The sequence below is a fragment of the Vanacampus margaritifer genome, chromosome 19, assembly GCF_051991255.1.
Source record: "Vanacampus margaritifer isolate UIUO_Vmar chromosome 19, RoL_Vmar_1.0, whole genome shotgun sequence".
In the NCBI taxonomy this organism is placed as follows: Eukaryota; Metazoa; Chordata; class Actinopteri; order Syngnathiformes; family Syngnathidae; genus Vanacampus; species Vanacampus margaritifer.
The window spans coordinates 11142970-11166459 of record NC_135450.1 but is presented as its reverse complement, the minus strand read 5'-3'; the positions used below and the strand labels follow the sequence as shown (position 1 = coordinate 11166459).

Here is a 23490-nt window from a genome sequence, read left to right as displayed (position 1 = left end):
CTTGAAACTTAAGCAATGCAAACAAATACAAAATGTGTCAGAAAAGTTCCAGGACAGCTGTCAGAAAATATGTCTTTTAATAGCTATGAGGGTTTCCCCTCCCCACTCACCCCGCCTGGCAGGCTCTGTGAAATTCCCCCTGCCCCCTTTTCAACGTCAAGGGTGTCATAAAGGGGACATATTTTTGAAATCTTGGATGACAAAAAGCTGACTGATGTCAAAGTGGTCATACATCAAAGGGGAAAATTTGTAGCTTGGTTTTGAAATAGTTTGTGACACCAGCCCTGGAACTTTTCTGACATTCAAGTTCTTTGGAGATTTTTTTTTTTTTCGACATATCCTCAGTATATCTGGCAAGGATACATTTGCATGTGCGGATGGCATTTTCTGGGATTCATTTTGATGGCAAAAAAATATTTTTCCACAACAGTTTAATGATGTCAGATGAAGCAGCTTTAACTTTGGTTTATGAACACATTAAAAAAAAAAGTGCTGTATATAAATAAAAAAAAATTAACAAAGTTGAAGACAAAACTAAAACAAGATGCACCATGCTCATGGATTAAACAACAAACTCGTCTTTTTTCATGTCTTTGTTTTTGATTTGCTCATTCAAGTATACTTTGTAAAAGTTTCAGTTATTCTTCCTGTTGTAAAATAGAAAAATAAAATGCTTTCTATGACTATTGAAAATACAAAAAAATAGCTCTCACCATATAGCACTGTGGTTCAACACCACTGCAAGCACAATAAAAAAAGATTTGTCAAATTATTACTCATAGGCAGATTTAAATGTGCTGGTGTACCTAAAGAATTGTCCCATTCAGTCAGACTTCCTGAGGCTCGGTCTCATCTGTGTTGTAGGGGAAGTAGAAGAGGTCGTTTTTAACGGCCATCAGCAGGCCAGGGGTCCCCGTGTGGCCACTGAGGCTGGAGGAGAAGACCACACTGGGGATGGCGCTGTTGGCGGCCGGGTGGGGCGACGGGATGGTCCTCAGAAGGTGGCCGTCCCGCAGGCTCCAGAACCTTGTGTGGCAGTCCTGACCCACTATTGGCAAAAAGAATTTCACAACACAAGTATATGTACATCTGAAACAGAACGTGCAAGTATTTTGTCCCCTACCGGCTAAAAGAAGCCCCTCAGGCTCGCTGACGTGGATGGGAAGGCGGGCATGCTCGTTGTAGTGGCCCCGGTACTCCTGTACTGGCTTCCTGGCCCGTATGTCCCACAACTTGATCTGACACAGAGATCACGCAACTTGTGATGTTCCTGTGGTAAAGGTGTGATAAAAGCATGATTCCTGACCTGGCCCGACATGTCGGCAGCAAGGAGGTAGTTCTCGTCCCGCAGGATGCGCACCGACGTGACGGCCGATTCTTGCCTAAAGCTCGTCACCTTGCGGCCGCTCGGCTCCCGCGCGTCGATGCTGAAAATCTCCCCCGACCGGCAGCCATTGAACACCAAGGGGACCTGCCCGGGTTACTTGTCATATTAAGTCATTCACTCCCAGCCATTTTTACCGACGCAACCCCCTTCGCTCCCAGCTGTTTTACTGGATTTTGACTGATTTAGCAAGGCCCACAGAATATTGGGTTCTATTGCTATAAAAACATGAAACTTTAAATTAAAGATTAAAGTATCTTCTTTCCTCAGCAAAAAAAAAAAAAGTTTCAGTTTTGCAGCAATTAGCATTAGAATATAGCTAAATTTCATCAATATTCACAAATCTGTTAAAAACACTGGGGAAAAGAGCTTTTTGCAACATGGCCCTGGTTGATCTCTTATACTCTGCTGCCACCTGCTGGACGTTTTTTTGTAATAACTTCCATTGCTTTAAGTGTCCTCTTCAGGTCGGAGGTTGGATCAAAAAGCCTTCTGTATGCTCTAGCATAAAAAAAAAATAATAATAAAAAAAAACATAAAAAATGTATACAAACCCTTTTGGGACCATGGCGATATTTAAAACAGAACGTTTTTATACATTTTTGGCAGCATATGAGTTAAGGTGGCAAACACACACTGACAATTAAGCCTTTTTCCCAGCTTTGTAATCAAAGTCACTCAATACAAGAATAAAACCAAACTCACTCCAACACAAAACTGCTGAGCCAAGACGTCACTGTCGATATTCACTGTTTGTTTTTTGCCCGTGACAGCATGTTGCAGGACCACCTTATGAGACAAACCTGCCAACAAACAAAGGCAATTTACACCTTCAAACTAGACATTATGTACACACATTGCTACAAACTAACATGGACAAAAGGATTGAATTTTTTTTTGCCACTGACCCACACTAAACCACCTGTCAAACTGTGGAAGTTGACACCAAGCACAACACCAGGCCATGGGGATCTTAAAACGATAATGGGTTCCTGCCTGATCTGTGGGGGGAAGGGGACATTTCATTAGGTACACCTGCACATAAAATCAATGCAAAAAAAAAAAAAATTATACTCAAGTGCACTGAGAGCTATTTCATTTCTATTTCTATTTAAAAAAAAAAAGCAGTGCAAAATCTACTCTGCTGTAAAAAAAAAAAAAAGATTTAACTTGAGTCAGTGTTGCTGAAGAGCGAAGCCGGAAGCAAAGTGACAGAGCCGCTGTCCAGGCACAGTCTGGACAATTTGACCTTCAGTTAAGGAGGCGATAGACAGAAGCAAACCATAAGTAAAACTTATCTGTACATTATCTATCCATCAATCCTTTCATTTTCTACAGCGTGTTAGACATTATTAACATTTTAATTCTTTATTTCATATATTAACCATGTTGAAATGTTTTATAGATGTGTAAAGTAAGTGAAATAGTGTTGAACTCAGTATAATTTGACCTTAACCTAAGCTGGTACACCTTGTTTGGTCTAAAATTCCTTCTCAGTGTTGCGCACACACACATTTTGTTCTTGAGAACAGAATCTGCTTTGAGAGAGCACACACACACACACACACACACACACACACACACACACTCTGTTTGCGCCATCGCTCACGGCCACTCTAAATCTGATTCAACTTGTTTGTGAGACATTGTTTTGAGAAAAAGTACCCGGCGAGTATATTTTGTCTGGAGATCGGCACAGCTGCAAATCTGTTGTATAACGTGTTTTAAAAGGCGTTTCACTTTCCAAGCTCGATACTATAAGAAGCCCTCTCTCCCAAGGGAGGGGGCACATTCGGCACTCTTAAATTCCACCTTTTACGTGACGTAAACTGTTGCCGGTGACCAGAGAATTCTCTGTTTTAATAAATCATCCTTGCAAGGTGTTTTTTCTTACAAGAAGTCTGTCTTCAAAATTTTTGGAACACGCAAAAGAGGACATTATATTTAGCCTCTTTCAAGCGCTCGTCAACATACAGTCTTACTAAATGCGTAATATAAACACAGTTTGCTCTAAAACGGCTAGCAATACGGGAATCTGTTTTGAAAACAGCTGCTGATTTTAGAGTAAACCTCAACTGAGTGTGCCAAACAGCTTAACGCTAAATCTAATTGAAAAACCAGCCAAAGTGAGACCTGGCGGTAAGATTTCAATGTCGGGGGTAAAACAATATTTCAGACAAAAAAAAAAAAAAAAGAGTCATGTTATGTGGTAATAAACTGTACATAAAAATATAATAAGGCAAAATCATCAGCAAAGGATACAACACGTGAGAGTCTGGATAGTTGACTGTGGCCCAGCAGAGGGAATTCACCTGAAACACACCAATGCATTGCTCTCACTGAGGTTTTGATGTCATCATGTGTTAGTTCGATTTTTTTTTTTCTCACCAAAAACACATTCATTCACCTTGCAATTGGTGACATAAGGGCTGTCAAACGCTTCCACAGATAGAGACCCGTTTTTGCCGCTCCTGCTGAAGCTTATGGAACCGTACTTGCAGCCCCCGTGAGACATGTCGCTGACGGCGAACACTTGCTCGCACTTGGAGTTGGCCTGCGACAGAACAATGATGGCGTTTTTTTTGGGGGGGTTCTCCGCCGCCCTTGCTTTCGGCGAGTTCACCGACCACGATGGTCCTGAAGTCGTCTGTGCTGTGGTGCTCCAGCTTGTGGCGTCTCATGGCGCTGATCCTACCCTCGTGGACCTGCCTGAAAGGGTATTGATGTAAGTTGTAACCCCTTTAACTAGTCATGTGCTCGTCAATACAATTTTTCTAGACATTTCATACAAATTTACATAATGTTATGGCTAGCGATGGGAAAATTAAGCTTCATGACGCTTCATGAAGCACTTGTATTATTATTTTTTTACTCCTCTAGATGGTGCTCTTCAAACTAAGAGTGCCATCTAGAGTCCAAAAAATATCAGAAGTGGTTCATGAAGCTACATTTGTCCATCACTAAATTGTAACAGTATGTTCCCAAATAGTAATAGGGGAATGAAGCTATATATATATATATATATATATATATATATATTAGTGATGTCAAAGTTGAATTGTTAGTTGATTAATTAATCACAACAAATTATCGCATTAATCATGAATTAACGCAGATTAATCGCACTATTAATTTTTACCATTGATTAGCCTTTAGCGTGAAACTGATTTCCACTGCATCTTTAACCGAAGAGTGCCATCTAGAGGAGTCAAAAAAACATCGCAAATGCTTCATGAGGCTTCATTTGTCCATCACTAGTTATGGCTTATGTGTGTGGATGAATAAAATAAATTAAAAAAAAGACAATTTGGAAGAAATTTATCGTAACTAAGATTCACAATTGCTTGTACACACACACACACACACACACACACACACACACACACACACACACACACACACACACACACACACACACACACACACACACACACACACACACACACACACACACACACACACACACACACACACACACACACACACACACACACACACACACACACACCTCTGAGGTTAATTGATTTTATTTATTTATTATTATTTCAGTGGATGTTGGTTCATTTTATTTATGCAAAAAAATTATAGTTCCTTTAATCACCCAGCAAACTTAGTCTTCACAGGCCAAAATTAAATCTGAAACTTAAGTATGAACGACAACAAAACAATACCTGTAGTAGGACATCTCAGATAGCAGTCCACAATGTCGTTTCTGTAGAAGCACGGAAGCATTCAGACCTGCCCTCGGTGCTTTCTGGAAGCAAGATAGCACATTTTGACTTGTTGGATAAGCTCCAGAAGAATGCAAAGTATGTGGTAAAAATACTTTTGTGGGCTTGCCATCCTCCGCAAGCATCCTGGCTCTCTCTTTCTCACGTTCCTTGTCCCTCAGCTGCTCTCGGGTCAGAGGGTTGCAGTTGTTGTGTCCCGGCAACAAGCGGAAGTATCGGTTCTTCTCCTGGTCAAAGTAGAAACCTGGCAGCTCTGATGATGAAAAATTGTCGTGTTTTTGCTTGTAGTGTACGTCAAACTCTAGTCAGGGATTACTCTTATGAGAACATTTTGGGGATGCCTGGTACAGACCTGGTGCCGCGCTGCTGTCTGAGGAGGAAGATGAGCTGGCTTGGTTGTCAGAACTTCTGGACGAATGCCCTGCATCACCATACCCATTCCTGTGAATACAAAATTTGCATGACAATTTAGATAAATGACTGCAGCTGTTGAATTTTCGGGAAAACAGACATTTCCAAGCACAAAAACTAGTCTTTAACATTCACTGCCTTTGAAAAGTATTCTTGTTAAATAAATAAAAAATTCAACCGGGCTTGATGGGGGAGAATCTGATTATGCTCCAGTGTAAATGTCAAACTTGGAAACAACTTTACTGATGAACTACCAGCACAAAATCATCATTGCCCCATCTTTGATGAAATAAACACAGTTTGAGAGTCTATGGGAGTAATGGCTGCAAAAAAAATGTAATCCCTACATTTGCAGATTCGGTTTATATACAATTATTGACCATAATACCGTGTGGGTATTGAACATTTTGAAAAGGTCTAAAATGGCTGGCAGTGAATGAGTTAAACCAACTCATCACCTGTCATCCCATGATGGTCTCCACTGTCTTCCCCGGTACCGTCCACGTCCAGGGTGCCGAGTGTAACCTTGCTGTCCTCTTCGGCCCTCTTTCCAGTTCCACTTGTTCATTCCTGCACTTCAGTCCAACCCGAATGGACACCACGTTGTCGTTTTTGTTGACAATCAATCTCACTACGTGTTCCAGCGTGGAGCTAGCTTATAGCTAGACTTCTTTAGTCAGAGGTTGCGAGTTGTTGTGATTCCCGGGCTAAACTAACGGCAACGAATAAACCTTAAGTGGCGAGTTTCATTTATGTGTTGGTAAGCTACATGCCGTGTCAAAGAATCGGACGCTTTCGTAGTTTCCAAGCTGGAAAACTAGCTTTTTAGCAAGTGAGTTTCCGCCGTTTGGTTCCGCCTTGAAATGATTGTCATTGGTTGATCGTTCACCAGATATGTGACGTTGGAGAGTTTTTATTGGCTGTTTTTTTCTGTTGGCTTTTAGTGACACTAAAATGTTGATTTAGTTTAACTTTTCTGTTACCTATCAAATAATACTCATACGTGACAACTAATATATAATATATATTATTTTATAATATTTATTGAATTATTACCGATCGAATAGATTGTATTGTTTTGGTTTTGACAATGACTGGTTGCCATTGGTCGATTGGGAACAATAGTAAATGACCTAACGAGCTCCCATTGGCTATTTTGTCTATTAGCTTTTATTTAAGTATATTGTAGATTTGAGGTTTATTTATCAGTTGGTTGTCCCAAAACAATATAAAGTGATGATTTTATTGCTATCATAAGCATCAATATTTTATTTATGGAATTATTACGCATATTGTGTTGTTGAGTTGATAAGTGAGTCGCAAGGTGACCCAAAAAAATAACTAAATGCAATGGTACTTATTTTAACAGTGCTACGTCTTAAACGTAAAAACATCTCTCTTTTTTTTTAAATTATGCTTTGCTTTCATTGATTTTGACAGCAATTCTGAGGCCGCGCCCACTGCCTCGCCGACGCTGTTGTAGTGGCGGCTGCACACATTGGTTGTTCTTGTGGGTCAAACCGCTCACTCCTCCTCCTCTTCGTGTTTTTTTGGGTCCCAAACTACATCGAGATTTGGAATACAGTATTACGTTACCAGTCCTTCTGGAAAATGGCGACTGCAATCCACAATCCCTTAAAATCGTAAGCAAACGTTTGTTATTTACCTGCTTGAGGTTGCATGGGGAGCGATTGAGTGAATGTAAAAAAGGGGAGTGCGTGTGCTTTGCGAAAATCCAAATAACACTTTTGAACGATGCCATTGTTGAGACCTGACCATTCTGTGCACGCGTGTCTGCAGGTAATGTATGGCATGCGATTTGATGGATTGCGCAATGATGCGCTATGGAAATACAAATGGGCATTCATGCTTTTACATTCACTTTTACTTTAGAAAAAAAAAAGTTGTCCATCATTACACGCAGGTTCAAGCAAAAAAAAAAAAACTTAAGCTATTTGCTTACACATTATTGCTTCTTATTTTGTACCACAAATGCAAACTGGGAGTGCTCCAATTAAGGCATACGATTGTTTATTTACGGGTTTTGTATTAGAAAAAAAAATAACAACAACATCTACAACCATGGATTTAATTTCAGTTACACTTTTACTAATTTTTACCTCGATAGTTGACGTTTTTAACAACACCAAATCACAGTGACATTAAAAATTGTCGTCACGACGTCTTTTCAAGTGAAAGAAATGTGCTCAAAAGAAAACGTGTTTTTAAAAAAGCCTTGATTTATGACCGTTGTATTCCTTGAAGGGTGAGTTTTTGACCTGAGAGAACTCCTTTAAGACTCAGCTATGGAAAATGTCTTTGAAAGTGCATCAGGATAATAAAACGGTAAATTTAAGCAAGCAATATTTTCTGTTGAATTCCACACATAGCTGAACGTTTTTTTAAAAAGTGTATTTAAAAAAAAATAAAGTGCTTTTGAATAAGGTATCCTGAAAATAATAACAAAATGTTGTTTTTTTAAATAATCCTAAACATAAAGATTAAACTTTCAGCCTTTATAGTTGCTGCATTCTTCCTTGAGTTGCTTTCTTTCTTTTTTGACAATTTACAGAAATATTCTGGATACAAATAATCTGGTAGCGCAAGTAGCGTGCCTACCTCACAGTCTGCGGATCTGGGTTTGAATCTCCATTGGAATGTTTAAATCTAAACATGCATGTTGGGTTCACTGAGGAACTTACTCCAAATTGTCCACAGGTGTGTACGTGCCATTGATTGGCTTTGATTAGCTCACCTGAGACAGTAATGAGGACAAGCTCAATAGAGGATGGATAATAGGTCTGGATCTGTATGGAAAGTTGTCCGGTTCAGGCCTGACTTTCAGTTCTTGCTAAATTCAGAATGTCATGACTGCCATGAATCATATTATATGATACTTGTAATGAGTAGATACGACATTATGACATGGCGCGTGTTTGTCTGAAACTCTTTCCCACATTTGTTTGGATGGATCGCAGACTATTCAAAATCTTTTCCTGTTTTCTCTCAACACTGTTTTTTCAGCAGTGCGCTCTCTAATCTCCGTGTTATTTTCACTTTCCTGAATTCCTAAATCAAAACGAATGGGGGCACGATGACGCAGAGAGAGAGAGACGCAAACAGGCTGCACTTTAGCGCACTGCCGGCACTTTAAGCCGTCGTGTTTCTTCAACACAGTGTCGAGATACTGGACTGCGCTTGTTTTTGTTGTTGTGCATGTCCGAACAGCAGATTAGTGAGCATCCCGCTATCGTCCAGAGGCCATCTGTTGTCAAAGGAGTAAGGGACAACGACCTGGAACTGATGCTGGGGTACGGAGAGGACCTCCACCAAATTGGAATAATCTTTATTTGCATCTGCATCATGACTTGGAATATTAACACAAGTGGAGAACGATTCTAGATCCTCCACAAGATTGTTGGAAGTAATAGCAGGAAGTGATCCAAAAGCCCTTGTGACGTTTAGAACAGTCGACGAGCTTTAGGGCCAGCAATTTCTGGCATATTCAGTCATCATATTGGCTTTTTATTACCAAATGTTAACAAAGCCCTCTTTATTGTGCATATGGTGGTAGTCACTAAGGTTGTGCACTACTTAATTTTTTTTCAACAGTGTCTTTGTTTCGTTTGTTGTGATAGAGGGAAAAATATTCCAAAGAATGTCTAGCATTTCTCTGACCTTAAAAAAATACAACCAAAAAAATAGATTTTTTTTATTTTTTTTTATGATATTGTTGTTTTAGTCTTAAAAATAAAACAAAAAACTCAGAATGTAATGATTTTTGTTGTTTACGTCTAAAAATTCAAATTTACAAAAAAAAATCCCAAAATATATATATTTTTTTTAAATCTGCAAATTTTATTGTTGCTTTAGTCTGAAAAAAAACAGCTAATAATAAACTCTCAAATCCCCCCCAAAAAATTCATCTTTTTGTGTGTGCTTGTTTTGCACCCCCAGATTTTAATCCAACACTGACTTCAATATAATGTAAAATATACAAAATAACATCAATACGCAACATCCCACAGATGAAATATGATATGTGAATAAGCATCCTTATCCTTACGTTGCATCACATGCATGTCTGCGTCAACGTTATTATTACAGATTTCTTTATCGCGTGTAAGGGTTTGGCTAGGGGGACTGGGGGGGGGGGGTTGTGTATTTTTTATGATGTGTTTGTTTTTTATGTTGTGTCGCCATGCGCCCCTCCCCCATAATGGCGTGGTGGAGGATTTGGGGGTGGGATCTGAAACGGGGGGGGGGGGTGCTTAGTCTGGCTGCATGTACTACATACATACATAAATTAGGACGAGAGAACATTGCCCTCCATCTATCCATCCATGCATCCATCTTTTCATCCATTTCACCCCAGCTGCATCGGGGATAATTTAAGCCCCCCCCCTTCCCCAGCCCTTCCCCATCAACCCCCTCCCTGATGTTCCTTCTAATCCCCCATCCACCTTTTCCTTTTTGTGTGTCTTTCACCCCCCTGTGTGTGTGTGTGAGGGTGACACGGGTCGAAAGGGAACACGTGTGCCCCCCCCCCCCCGAGATATGTCAAACCCCCTCACCCGACCCAATTTATGCTATTTTACCCCCTCCCACCCCGCTCCTTGTCTGTTGCCTCTGCCTACAACCAGCCCTAAATGGTTGCATGAACCTCCGCCATTCCCTGTGTTTGTAAGGACACAAGCTAACAGTTCCGGTTAATTGGCTCATTTGCCGCCTAAACGGGTTGTAGCGGGATTTGAAACAGGAAGTAAATAGGAACAGAGGTTAGTCCGGAGCCATTTTGGTGTTAAACATAATGTGAGATTTTTTTTTTCTTTTCATGAACATTATACATTTGATATATTTTTGTATTTGAATCTGTAGAATAAAAGAAGAACCAAAAAAATAAATGAATACAAGTTTTCTTTTTAGGAAAGTGTAACATCAATAGTGTGTGATAGTGATTCAGAATAGATTTTAAACGTCCCAAAATTGATTTTATTTAAATTATTTTATACTGTCTTGCCTTTGTCTGTGTGTGCCTTTATTTGGAGCGCTGTTCATGTTGTACCCGATTTGGCCACTTAGGGGCAGTGTGGTTCCATGCGGTCTGATACACTGTTAAGTTGTAGCCACATTAGAGGGTAGAAGGAAAACGTCACAATCAAGTTAAAAGTTGTTTTTTTTGCAGCGTGGAGCCGTTCTTTTGAGTGATAAAAGTGCCGTGAGTAGCGCGCTAATTAGCATTAGCAAGTCAGACTGGAGTAGATCATTACAATTGCTTGCACATCTATCGATTGAAGCAAAAATCATTGTCAATCAAATCATTTTGAATCAAAAATCATTATCAATCGAAAATCAATTCTGAATCGAATCGCAGACCCAAAAATCGTAATCGAATCGAATTGTGAGACATTCAAAGATTCCCACCCCTAATAAACACAATTCTCACGGCTTTGGCTCTAGATATTCAGGTTCACTGGGTGCCGTATTAAACAAGCTAGCAAGTTTGAGTTGCTGCTCTCCAGAAGCTGAGCCGCATTTGTGTTTGCTTACAGTGTACGATGGCTCAAGCACGTGGCGGTTTCACGTCCCGTGATTTATCACGGCACTGATGAGTTTACCATCGATTCACTGCAGTGTTTTGGGAAAAGAGGAAGTCAAAATGCTCAAGTGAGGGACATGAATATAACATGTGGCAGACGAGGAAGACTTGATGCGCTGGAATGGTGAACAGACATGCACCCCCCCCCCCCCATCCAGCTCATATCAACTATAGAAAAACTATTTGGCAGTTATAACCGCTTCCACTCTTGTGGTGACGACTTACCACACGATTTTGCGAGTGCGTCTGTGGGAATTTTGTGAGGTCAATCGACATGCCAGTTCATCCCAAAAGGTGTCTCATTCGCTTCCTCTGCATCAAATTCATCCAAGTATGCCTTGGCGGAATGGAAAAACGCTTTCCCCAGTCGGTTCTCCAGAATGTTGTCTGATTCACGTTGCAAATAAAGGGGTAGATTTACACTGCATTTTTCAAAGGATACAATTCCACTTTTTTCTCTCAAGTGGCACAATTTAGTAAATTAAAAAAAGCAATTGTAATCGGTAGGGGTGGGAATCTTTCACGATTTGATTAGATTCCGATTTTTGGGTCTGCGATTCGATTCAGAATCGATTTTTGATTCAACATGATTTGATTGACAATGATTTTTGCTTCAATCTATAGTTGTGCAAGGAATTGTAATGATCTACTCCAATCTGACTCGCTAATGCTAATTAGCGCGCTACTCGCGTCACTTTTATCACTCAAAAGAACGGCTGCACACTGCAAAAAAACAACAACTTTTATTCGAATAATTTGATCGTGACTGTTTCCTTCTACTCTCTAATGTGGCTCAAACTTAACAGTGTATCAGACCGCGTGGAACCACACTGCCCCTAAGTGGCTAAATTGGGTACAACATGAACAGCGCTCCAAATCAAGGCACACACAGACAAAGGCAAGACAGCATAAAATAATTTAAATAAAATCGATTTTGGGACATTTAAAATCGATTCTGAATCGTACTAAATGAGAATCGCCGTTCTAATGAGAAATCTATTTTTTGGGCACACCCCTAGTAATCGGATACCTTCCTTTTTCCAAATGTGGATACAAATCTGATATAGCCATTGTAAACGCCATTGATGCCAGTTTAAAATATCTCAGTTACATAAGCATCAGACAGCAACATGTGTACAAAGAGGAAATACTGCCTTTTTTCCATTGAATATCATATAAACAACACGTGACGGCACACACGTGCGGTGACTCGCTTATGTAAGACCACATGAAGTTGCCTGTGGAAGCAGTAGAAGGTGACCCAAAGTCAGGCGCAGGAGAAAATGAGCATTATTATTTTGGTGTGGGCATCATTTGTCCAAGAGTTTACAGAAATCCCAAATTGGACGTTAGTCAGAATGCGGCACAAAATTCCTGATGAAAAAACGGTTGAAGAGAAAAATGAGAGAAATGTAACCAGCCTATTTTCAAAGTACTTTTTTCTTACTTCCCACCTCTTGTATTAGATGTTGATAGAGTACCTAATAAAGTGTCCGGTGATCCCTCCCTCCCCCCTCCTCTTCTTGACCCCCTCGCTCACCCTTCCATCCAAACAGTGAACATCTTTGTGAAATCCTCATGCGGGTCCTTGCCCAACTTGGCATTCTTTGCATATCTGCGCCAGACATCCGCAGAGTCTTCAGATTGTTTGCGCACAAATACGAAGTCAGATACCATCCCTGCTTTACATGCAGGTATTCGCCATCCTTCTTTCATTTGCTGGTTGGAAGCACACAATCGTTATCTGTATAATGTAACATTGATTGTTGTTGATTATTCACATCTTAGGAGGAAGAAAAGAGATGTGCGGTCACCCCAATTTTGTGCGTCTTTCTGTCCAGGCTGGGCGACCAGTTCTACAAGGACGCCATCGAGCACTGCCGTAGCTACAACGCCCGGCTGCGGGCCGAGCGCAGCGTGCGGATGCCCTTCCTGGACTCGCAAACCGGCGTTGCCCAAAACAACTGCTACATCTGGATGGAGAAGTGCCAGCGCCAACCAGGTGAGGAAACCAGAAGGCAAACCAGTTTTGTGTTTTATGGCTTGTGGAACGTCACCGCTTTTTTGCCATGAGCAGAGCGGAAAATGTTCACAATTTCATGTCAACATTTCTGGTACACATGGTTCGAATTTGGCAGCAATTGGAAACAGCTAAAATGATCTTGAAGTTTCAAACCAAAATAGCAGACTTCCTGTATCTTTTTGGGCATGGATTCTTGAGGCTTTTTGGTGGGTCTGCTCATGGTAGATATGTCTACCAAATTTGATGTGTCTAGTTGCAATTGGCTTTGGGGGCTGAGTTTTCTAAAACCTCCGTAGGATGCTGCTGGGGGTCTATTGCAGGGGTCAGCCAGGTTTACTGTCAAAAGAGCCATTTTAGGCCAAATAAATAACAAGAAAAAACTGTCTGGAGCCGCAAAACATTTGAACATTATGAGATTCATTTTCTTCTACTTTTTGTCAAATTTCTGAAATTTTTGGCAATTTTAAAGTTCCTCTCTTCTCCTGTTTTTAGACATTTTATGGCTATTTTTTAAAAAATGTTCTGCCTTTTTTTGTTATAAATTTTCAGATTTTTTTTTGGGGGGGGCGCAATTTTGTAGACATTTAATGGTAATTTTCAGGATAATTTTTTTTATTTGTAGCCATTTTATAGTTGCATTTTAAACATTTTTTTTTACCTTTAAAAAAAAAAATCCTTTACCTTTTTGGACATTTATAGGTAATTAAAAAAATAATTTCATCTAACTTTTGTCTCTCTTTTTCTGACAATTTAAAAATTGGGACATTTTTTTGAATATTTAATTATTATTTTTTTTGTCTAAATCATTCTTTGATTTAACTTATTCACTGCCATTGACGGCTATAGACGTCAAAAAATCATTTGAACTATTTCTATTAGTTTAACATTTTTTCCACTTTTGTTAACAAGACCATGAAAACCTAGAATTATTTTTATTGTAGATTTAGAACAGATATAAAATTTGTGATTAATAGTGAGTTAACTAGTGAAGTCATGTGATTAATTACAATTAAAAAAAAATAATCGCCTGACGTCCCTAATTTTTAATAACCTTTTCTTTTTTCTTTTCTTTTTTAAATCGTGTCAGGCGATTAAAATTTTTGATGGTAATTAACTGCATGACTTCAATAGTTAACTCGCAAATTTGATTTCTGTTGTAAATGTACAATAAAAAAAATATATAGGTTTCATACTCTTGTTAACAAAAGTGGAAAAAATGTTAAACTAATAAAAATAGTTCAAATGAATTTTTGGGACGTCAATGGCAGTAAATGAGTTAAAGAATATTTTATCTAAAAAAAATATTAATTTCTTCTAAAAAAATAAAAATAAAAATAGGGACCCACAGGAGAGGGACTAAAAAGCCACATGTGGCTCCAGAGCCGCATGTTGCAGACCCCTGGTCTATTGTTATATGGACAAAAATATCAGGACACTTGACCATTATAATACCTGCAGGATGTTAAAATGGAAGAAAACAGTGCATATTCCTTTCATAAATAAGCAAAGAGGCCGCCCTCTTTTTGTATATTTCATGAGTTGTTGTGCACCTGCGTCGCACAAAACCCAACACAACAGGAAGATTTTTGCTCCTTTCGCATCCAGCCGGACACAAATAGCCCGTCTTCCCTCCACGGCGCCGCGCCGGCCGCACCCTGCACTTTGCGGGCGGACCTGACGCACATTATATTGCATTCGAATCCTCTCCCGCCTCCTTTTCTTCAACCCCTTTTTTGCCCCGTTGGAGACCAAAAATAAATCAACTCTCCATAACAAATCGTGACAAACAGCCTAAGTGGGATTTCCTGAAATATGTGGATCATTAGCCACAACACTGAAATAATTGTGTGTGTGTTTAGGTCTCAATGGCAGTTTTGTTCCAATGCTAAGCTTGACAGCGCTTGTTAAAATTCTTCACGTGTTGCCGTGTACTACCACATTTTCCTTATATGTGTGTGTGTGCGTGCGTGTTTGCGCCAGGAAGGGTGTCGGGACAGATGTACGCCTACCCGGCGCGTTGCTGGCGAAAGAAGAGGCGACTCCACCCACCCCTGGATCCCCAACTACGCTTGTGCGAGCTTCGGCTAGGTAGGCGACACAACACATACACACACAGGTGCACAATCCACACAATCATGTCATTCTTGTGTGTCCGGCTTATAAATGATGTGCACGTTCTGGTTTTCATCACCGCATTCATGTCAATGGGGACAAAAAAAAATGAGGGAAACCCAGTAATATGATTGCAGTATGTGTGTGTGTGTGGCTTCGAGGCTCACTATCGGACCATCTGGCTCTGGTTAGCCAGGTCTCCAGGTTCATTTTCTCCCCCCCGAATCAATGCCCCCTCTCACTGTTGTGTAGAAACACACACACACACATGACCACTGCAGTACAGAAGCTCCCTAACTGGGCCTCTAATCATTAGACCATAAGGCATTTAACTATAAGTGAATCTTCTGAAGTGTACTTTTTTTTTTTTTTTTGTATACATACCAGGAACCCGATAAGAGGGGGAGGGAAGCCGCTAAGGCGAGTCTTTGTTTCTGAATTGCCGCCATTGTTTTTCCTTCTTCTCGTCCTCCACACGACTTATAAGAATTTAGAATTACTTAACAAACCCCCCCCCAAAAAAATAGAAACATGGTAGGGAAAAAGTTGTGCAGCGCAGCCCAGATATCAATGACAACACACGGCGTGGAATGTGACTGCTCCCCTCACAGGATTTTTTTTTTTTTTTTTTTTAAGCGTGCTTCATGTTTATTTAATACTTCCTGAGCAGCAGTGTGTGTGTGTGTGTGTGTGTGTGCATGCAAGGAGGTACATGTACAAGGTCAGCGTCAAATAGGTGGAAAGCTGAATTTGACTGGAGTACTTGTTTGGTGAAAGGAAATTGAGAGCAAGGTTATTATAGCTCATGAAAACGAACAAACGAGTGGCAACTAAAACTGAGAATACATTTGCGTTAATGAAATCTAATCAAAATGTGTGTTTCAAAAAAATATATAACTGGAACAACATTGTCTGTTTACAAAAGTAATTAAAACTAACTATACAGTATGTAATGTAAAGCGAAAAATTTCCTTCAGTTTGGTCTTTGTCAGTTAAAGGGGGGGATTTGCAAATAATAATAATAATAATAATAAAGCTTTTGTCCTATTTATTGAAACAGTCATTATGACTTGACATACATGACAAATATGAAAAAATGTGGAAAAAAAATCAGCCGACTCCGGCCCCATCTTGTGGCCTTAGGAAACCTTACAAATAAGGTGTTTCTCTGGTATAAGAAATTTAAGTTAAGTTGTTTTACACATATTTAAATTATTTATATATATAGTTTTTTATATAAATTGTTCTAGGGCTGAGTGATATAGCCAATGAAATAAAATCTCTTTTTTTTTTTCAGTCATTCAGGACAATTACGATTTTAATCGGTTTTAATCCAATAAACCCGACAAACGTTTATTTAAAGTTTTCTTTATAATTTCATAATTGAATTAATTAGATTTCTTGCCCAGCCCTAAATGTTTCTTATGATTAATTTGTTAACCTCCATGTATAAAGTAACTCCATTGCTACTATTCTGTAAACACATTATTTTTATTGTTAATAAATGGCTTTTCAAATGTGATGAATACCGTATTTTATTTCATCAATAAATTTGTCTTATAACATTACATTTACTTTATTGTTAACAAATTGCATTTTATTTTAAATGTACTACAGTACTTCTTTTTTTTTCTTTTTTTTTTCCCAGGAGAGCTCAGTATTGTTCATTCGATTTGACATCATCATTGCTCTCCTTTTTTTAAAAAAACAAATAAATTAAAAAAATTTAATAAATGTTTTTTTTTTTTTAAATATTATATACACTATATACTACAGTACTTCTATTTCAAATTTATTTTGTTTATTCCACTATAGTCATCTCAAAAAAACAAAACAACATTTTTTTTTTTTTAATCCTTTTTTTTTTACTCATTTTCCTTTTCCTCAGAGGCCGAGCTGGCCCCCAAACGTGAGGGCCCCCCGGGGGAAGCCACAGCTCTGGAGGCCCTCCTCAGGAGCGACAACCTCCTGGAAAAGAAAAGCAACGTGTGCAAGGAGGAGGAGACTTTGCTGGAAATACAGGTGATTATACAGCATTGTTCATACTCTTGCTTTATATGTCGCACATTGTTTAACACTTCCTCCCCTTTTTTTTTGACCTGTTTTGCATCTAAAGCTCTCTTCTTGCATGTTTCCTGCGTAGAGAGTGCTGGAGGCCGAGGAAAACGGTGACGCATTTCAAGACGACGAAGACTTCGAAGCGGATACGCCGAAGAGGAAGAACAGAAACAGAGGCAAAGTGAGTCAAAATACCGCGAGATCAGTATTTATAGCACTTTTCTTATACATTATTTCTAAATCCTGTAAATTTGCTGCATATAGTATTAACTCATTCACTGCCAATGACGGCTATAGACGTCAAAAATTCATTATAACTATTTCTATTAGTTTAACTTTTTTTTTTTTTTTCACTTTTGTTAACAAGAGTATGAAAATCTAGGGGGAATTATTTTGGGTACATTTAGAATAGATATAAAATTTGTGATTATTTGTGAGTTAACTAGTGAAGTCATGCAATTAATACAATACATTTTTAATAATCTTTTCTTTTTTTTAATCGCGTCAGGTGATTACATTTTTTTATTGTAATTAATTACTTAATTAATTAATCTGCTCAAAATGTACAATACATTTTTTTCTAGGTTTTTATATTCTTGTTAACAAAAGTGGGAAACATTTTAATCTAATAGAAATAGTTCAAATCAATTTTTGACGTCTATAGTCGTCAATGGCAGTGAATGAGTTAATATGCAATTTTCACTACCCCCTCCCCCCCCCCCGAATTCACGTTGAATCATTAAGCTTTTTAAACAACATGCCGCGTTTTCATTACAGAACAGAGGCTCCAGTCGTAAGAAGACTGAAGCTGTTAGTGCGGATGACCAGGACAAACCTTACGTTTGTGACAGTAAGACACCAAAAACAAATTCTCATTTTATCGTGTGTGTGTGTGTGTGTGTCGTACATACCCTAGATCATGAATTTGGTCTGTTTGTGATTAAAAAATTTTTTTTTTAAAAAGCCATTTAAATTCCCTTCAAGTCACTTCCTGTCACCTGGCATGAAGAAAGACCGGGCTGTTTTATACGACCTGCCTCATAAGCATGCTCCTCTCCTACAGGAAGGATTGCAGATGCGGACTGATGAATGAACCTCTTTTGGGGAAAAGCAAAATGAATGAATCCTGTCCATCTTTTCTTTTTTTTTCTTTTTTTTTCCCTTCTTCTTTTTTTGCTTGTGTGTCTCCTCTGTTCCAGATAGACACAAACAAAAGCATAACTCAAAAAAGGCTGAAGAAGGTATCTCTCCTCCAGTGTTCTTCCTGTGTGCTTTCACTAATAGCTTTTAATGCTTAAAAAGCATGTCATTAACGCTTTTCAATGCTTTCTAAAAGGCATGCCGACAGGCTAACTGACTGGCTTTGACGCTCGCATGTTTCCTACAGATGTTGCCATTGTATTTTGGACAAATTGCCATTTACAGTGCGTATAAAAGGTCTACGCACCCACGTTGAAATGTCAGGTTTTTTGGCATATAAAAAGATGAAAGCAGGAAAAAAAAAATCCACCATTAATGCTGCTGGAGTGTCTCAGTATAAAAACTTGAAATCTCCCAAAACACATTTGGGAAATTATGTTATAGTACGATGTTAACGCAATACCTTACGGCAGGGGTGCTCAAGTTCGGTCCTCGAGAGCCCCTATCCAGCCTGTTTTCCATGTTTCTCTCCACTAACACACCTGATTCATGATCAGGATCGTGATCGAGCTTCTGCAAAGCTTGCTGATTAGCTGATCATTAGATTCAGCTGTGCTGCAGGAGGGAAACATGGAAAACAGGGGCTCTCGAGGACAGAACTTGAACACCCCTGCCTTACGGCTTCTGGTGGAAGGTAAAACAAAATGTCAGGAAAAGCCTACTGGAACATCTGAACTTTATTTGTGGTTATTTAAGGGTAGCAGGTGTAGACTGACTCCCATCTCATTTATGCATTTATTAATGCATTTATTTTGGCCTCCCCTCTTTAGCTCACATTCATGGTAGAAAAAAATTTGAAATAATTTGTCTGTCTCATTTTGTTGTATCACAAGAACGTAGCATTTAAACAGGGGTGTGTAGACTTTTTATACCCACTGTAGTTCTGCAGCATGACTGCAGAACTGTGATGGAAACTTCTACAGTGGCTTCAGTCCCAATGGACATTATCGATTAGACTTTCTTCTCTTAACAGATTTCCAGTTATTAACTCATTTGCTCCCAAAAACGTATAAATATGTTATATTTCAAATGTTTTAAGTGTCCCAAAGACGTATTTATAAAGCATACAGAAGGCTTGGATGCAGCCTCTCCACTGCAGAGAACGGTTAAAGAAATGGTAGTCGTTACAAAAAACGGCCAGCAGGTGGCAGCAGCGTATGAGATCAACCAGGGCCATGTTGCAAAAAAAGCTCTTTTCCCCAGTGTTTTAAACAGATTTGTGAATATTGATGACATTTAGCTATATTCTAATGCTAATTGCTGCAAAACGGGAAAAACATACAAATATACATTTTTTTCCTGATGAAAAAAGAGACTCTAATTTTTCTTTTGGTAGGTTCCATGTTTTTATAGCAATAGAACACAATATTCTTTGGGCCTTGCAAAATCAGTCAAAATCCAGTAAAACTGCCGGGAGAAAAGGGGGTTGCTTCAGTGAAAATGGCTGGTAGTGAATGAGTTAATTAAAACCTTTGACTGAGTTTGAGCTATAGTTTGTTTTTATTTGTTTTAAGAGAATAATTTACTGCTTTGGGAAATGTTATAATAATATATATAATATAAGACGTAAAATATGAGAAAATCAAAATAATATTTTTGTGTAATATCATTTTATAAAAGTTGCAAGAATGAGGTTGGAATATTACACAAATAATAAAGTGGGGTTTTATTATCACTACTTAATTCGTCTAATAGTCGTTGACTATTTTATTTCAGTGTAGAATTTTGACCTTTCAGCATTCACTTCCCCACTATATCGTTTTTCATGTTTCTTTACAATAGACCCGTGCATTACTTACTGTAATACCCACGCATGTGGGAAAGGAAAGCCACAGTTACTAGTGCAATTTTTATCTGCTAATCGAACGTAAAACACAATGAGCAGTCATGCAGTGGCTGCTGTATGGCAGGATTTTTTTTTAATGGTCTGCAGGTAGGTCGGGAACTTATGTCCTGCAATAAACCGGGGTCCGTTGTGTAACATTATTATTCATAAAATATTCCAGTAAAATCCTTTTTCCCCCCAAATTCATGTTCTCATATTTACTGTTTTGTAGTAGTCACTTTTTCACTCTAACCTCCTCTGTAGTTTTACAATCTGACGTAAACTAACCTTTTTGTCCATTAAAGCAGAATTTAGCAACAAATCAGGCTTAAGAAATCGAAAAGTGATGTGCCGGCTGAATATGAAGGCACTCTAACGTAATGTTATTTGGTTCTTGTTGCTTTTACAGTCTGCGGAAAGCGTTACAAGAACCGTCCGGGCCTGAGCTACCACTACACGCACACTCATCTGGCAGAGGAGGAAGGTGGCGACGAGGAGAAGGAGATCGAGCCACCCCCGTCCCCCCCGCGACACCCCGACAACCACAAACGTATTAAGCATTGAACTACACAAACCATTAGACCTTTTCACCATGACGGAAGATCATAAAATGGTTTATACAAGAGCTGAATCTTCCTAACAAGACTTTTTGTCCCCGTAGCTCAAAAGGGTCCTGACGGCATCATCATTCCCAATGACTACTGCGACTTCTGCCTGGGTGACCAGGACTCCAACAGGAAGACGGGTCAGGCCGAGGAGTTGGTGTCCTGCTCCGATTGCGGGCGTTCCGGTAAATCTCAAAAGATTGCCGGCGCAATAGTCAATCGGGTTTCTTAACTTGAGCCACTGACAAAACAGTCAGAACAACATAATCATGTCATCGACATCTTGTCATGCTAATTCATCAACGCGTATCTTTATCATGTCAGGATGGCTAGAAATGTGTAAAAAGAAATACAAATAATAACCAAGCAAAAACATTCTAATAAAAAAATGAAAGTTTCTAACTAGTGCTAAAGGACTATCTATACTGTTGCTAATGTAGTTGCTTCGTTGCTATTGCTAGCATAGATGCTAATGTGCTGTAAAGTCGTTAATCATAAGTGTGGTCAAATTGAACTTGTAATGACATAACATTTAGGTTTATAGTAGGGGTGTCAAAATCAGTGCGTTCATTTTGAGGTAATTTAAAGTTCCTTTTACCTCCTTTAAGTTTTTTAACGCACGATTAATGACCACTCCTTACTTGGAAAGCCTGTACTGGGGGAATTCCAGTCGCAACGCAGCAGACACGTCCATGTCAAAATTTAACAGAAATACATTTAATAATACATATATTTGTGGAGACTGCGGTCAAGTTGCATTTTACAATTTTAAAAATGTGCAGAATTTCACATTTCATTATTTTATGTTCAAGATTAGCTGCTTCATGGTATGAAAAGCTGTCACCTATGTCTTACAAATGCAATTATGCCATCTAGTGGCGAAAAAACTAACTCAACAAAAATCGATATGTCACACTCGTTTTTTTACAGTACAGAAAATCTTTTTAATTTTAACTCAATTTTATGAAGTATTATGAAATTACTGTATCAATAACTAAAAGATGCAGACATTTCTATTAGTTGAACATTCTTTTCCACTTTTATTTTAACAACAGTATGAAAACATTTGAATGAACATTTAGAACAGATCCAAAATGTGTGATTAATCATGAGTGAACTATTGAAGTCATGTGATTAATTGAGATTTTAAAAAATAATAAAAAATCGCCTGACACTCCTAGTTTTTAGACATTGGTTGTCACCAGAGCCAAACTATTAGCAGTATTATGACAGAACCAAATAATTTTGTGCACATATATATTGTAATATTTGTATTAAATTTACACACATTCCTGATTTTCAACACGTGTACAGGCCACCCGACATGTCTGCAGTTCACCGACAACATGATGCACGCGGTGAGAACTTACCAGTGGCAGTGCATTGAGTGCAAGTCCTGCAGCCTCTGCGGCACTTCAGAAAACGACGTACGTACCTCCAAAAGGAAACTTTTTTTATTTTTATTTGATGACATCCTATAACGGAATAATATGTGTCACGCTCAGGATCAGCTGCTGTTCTGTGACGACTGTGACCGAGGCTACCACATGTACTGCCTCAAGCCGCCCATGACTCAGCCTCCAGAAGGTATAATAATAATAAATAACTAGCGGATGCAAAAAATGTATGAATGCTGAAAAGCTTAACTGAAATGCTTTGCTGGGTCACTATTTACTAATTATACAATAATCATAATATTCCAGTAGGAGGTCTAATGCAAATTTTTGTGTCCGCAGGGAGTTGGAGTTGTCACGTGTGTGTGGATCTGTTGAAGGACAAGGCCTCATCCTTTGGCGATGCATAATGGCTGCCACTCTCACAGTGTACACGCATACATTATAGTCTTTACATGCTTGCAATGGTCACTTCATTAGGTACAGATGTTAAATGGGATTCATAAAAAAAAAAGAGAGAAAAGAAAAGAAACGGCCCTTTTTCATGATGTATCCTCGAAATGAGTGAATCAAACTTTGATGCTGTGTGTGTGTGTGTGTGTGTGTACCTGATGAAGTGTCCATAGAGTGTATATATGATAACACGGCCCCCTCTATACATACACACATACACACCAGTGCAGTTAAAAAATAAATAAAATTGGGATTGATTTGTTTTGTCTCTCTCCACCTCTCATGTAGCAGAGACCACCTTACGCGCATCAGTCTACCTCACGGCTCGAGCACGTCTCTTGATAACTCATTTCATTTTATTTTTATTGATCTCACCGAACTGTACTATTCAACTGAAAAAGTAGTAAATCTGTGAATGGGAATGTTTGTAAAAATGTATGTTGGTTGCAAAAGTTTTTTTTGTTTTGTTTTTCTTACATTTCAACCTGTATGTAATTCATTTTGGTTTAAACACTAGAAACACAAGGATTTTCTTCTCAAGAGCTATTCACGCAACCTCAGAATTTCATGTTAAAGCCCTTGTGAAACAAAAATAAATGTCTTGTAAATTTGACACACTGCAGAGAAGAGTATTGTTACCGAAGTGACTGATATATTTTTCTTAATTGACAAGTATTTAAAAAAAGAAAATAAGC

General features: G+C 38.7%; 2 protein-coding genes across 7 annotated transcripts; one reads left to right on the top strand and one right to left on the bottom strand.

Annotated features, from left to right (window-relative positions):
- Positions 1-414: 414 nt before the first annotated feature.
- Positions 415-8265, bottom strand: wdr21 (WD repeat domain 21). Of its 3 annotated transcripts, XM_077552147.1 has the most exons (15): positions 8146-8216; positions 5985-6101; positions 5468-5556; positions 5211-5368; positions 5056-5138; positions 4012-4093; positions 3792-3938; positions 3647-3696; positions 2555-2619; positions 2293-2385; positions 2090-2187; positions 1307-1471; positions 1124-1238; positions 807-1048; positions 415-738 (listed from the first exon to the last, which is right to left on the bottom strand). In XM_077552147.1, the coding sequence occupies exons 1-14, from the start codon at positions 8199-8201 to the stop codon at positions 828-830; spliced, it is 1539 nt and encodes a 512-aa protein (XP_077408273.1). In that variant the 5' UTR covers positions 8202-8216; the 3' UTR covers positions 415-738; positions 807-827. The 3 variants fall into 3 exon arrangements, with proteins under 3 accessions (XP_077408273.1, XP_077408272.1, XP_077408274.1); XM_077552146.1 differs by having other exon boundaries at positions 415-1048; XM_077552148.1 differs by lacking the exon at positions 5985-6101 and having other exon boundaries at positions 415-1048; positions 8146-8265.
- On the top strand, positions 7018-23408 carry dpf3 (double PHD fingers 3). Of its 4 annotated transcripts, none has more exons than XM_077552151.1 (12): positions 7018-7169; positions 12967-13127; positions 15129-15236; positions 17149-17282; positions 17404-17499; positions 18096-18168; positions 18518-18559; positions 20753-20893; positions 21005-21133; positions 22263-22375; positions 22454-22535; positions 22685-23408. In XM_077552151.1, the coding sequence occupies exons 1-12, from the start codon at positions 7138-7140 to the stop codon at positions 22750-22752; spliced, it is 1179 nt and encodes a 392-aa protein (XP_077408277.1). In that variant the 5' UTR covers positions 7018-7137; the 3' UTR covers positions 22753-23408. The 4 variants fall into 4 exon arrangements, with proteins under 4 accessions (XP_077408277.1, XP_077408278.1, XP_077408275.1 ...); XM_077552149.1 differs by lacking the exon at positions 7018-7169 and adding an exon at positions 8345-8837; XM_077552152.1 differs by lacking the exon at positions 18518-18559.
- The last annotated feature ends 82 nt before the right edge of the window (positions 23409-23490 follow it).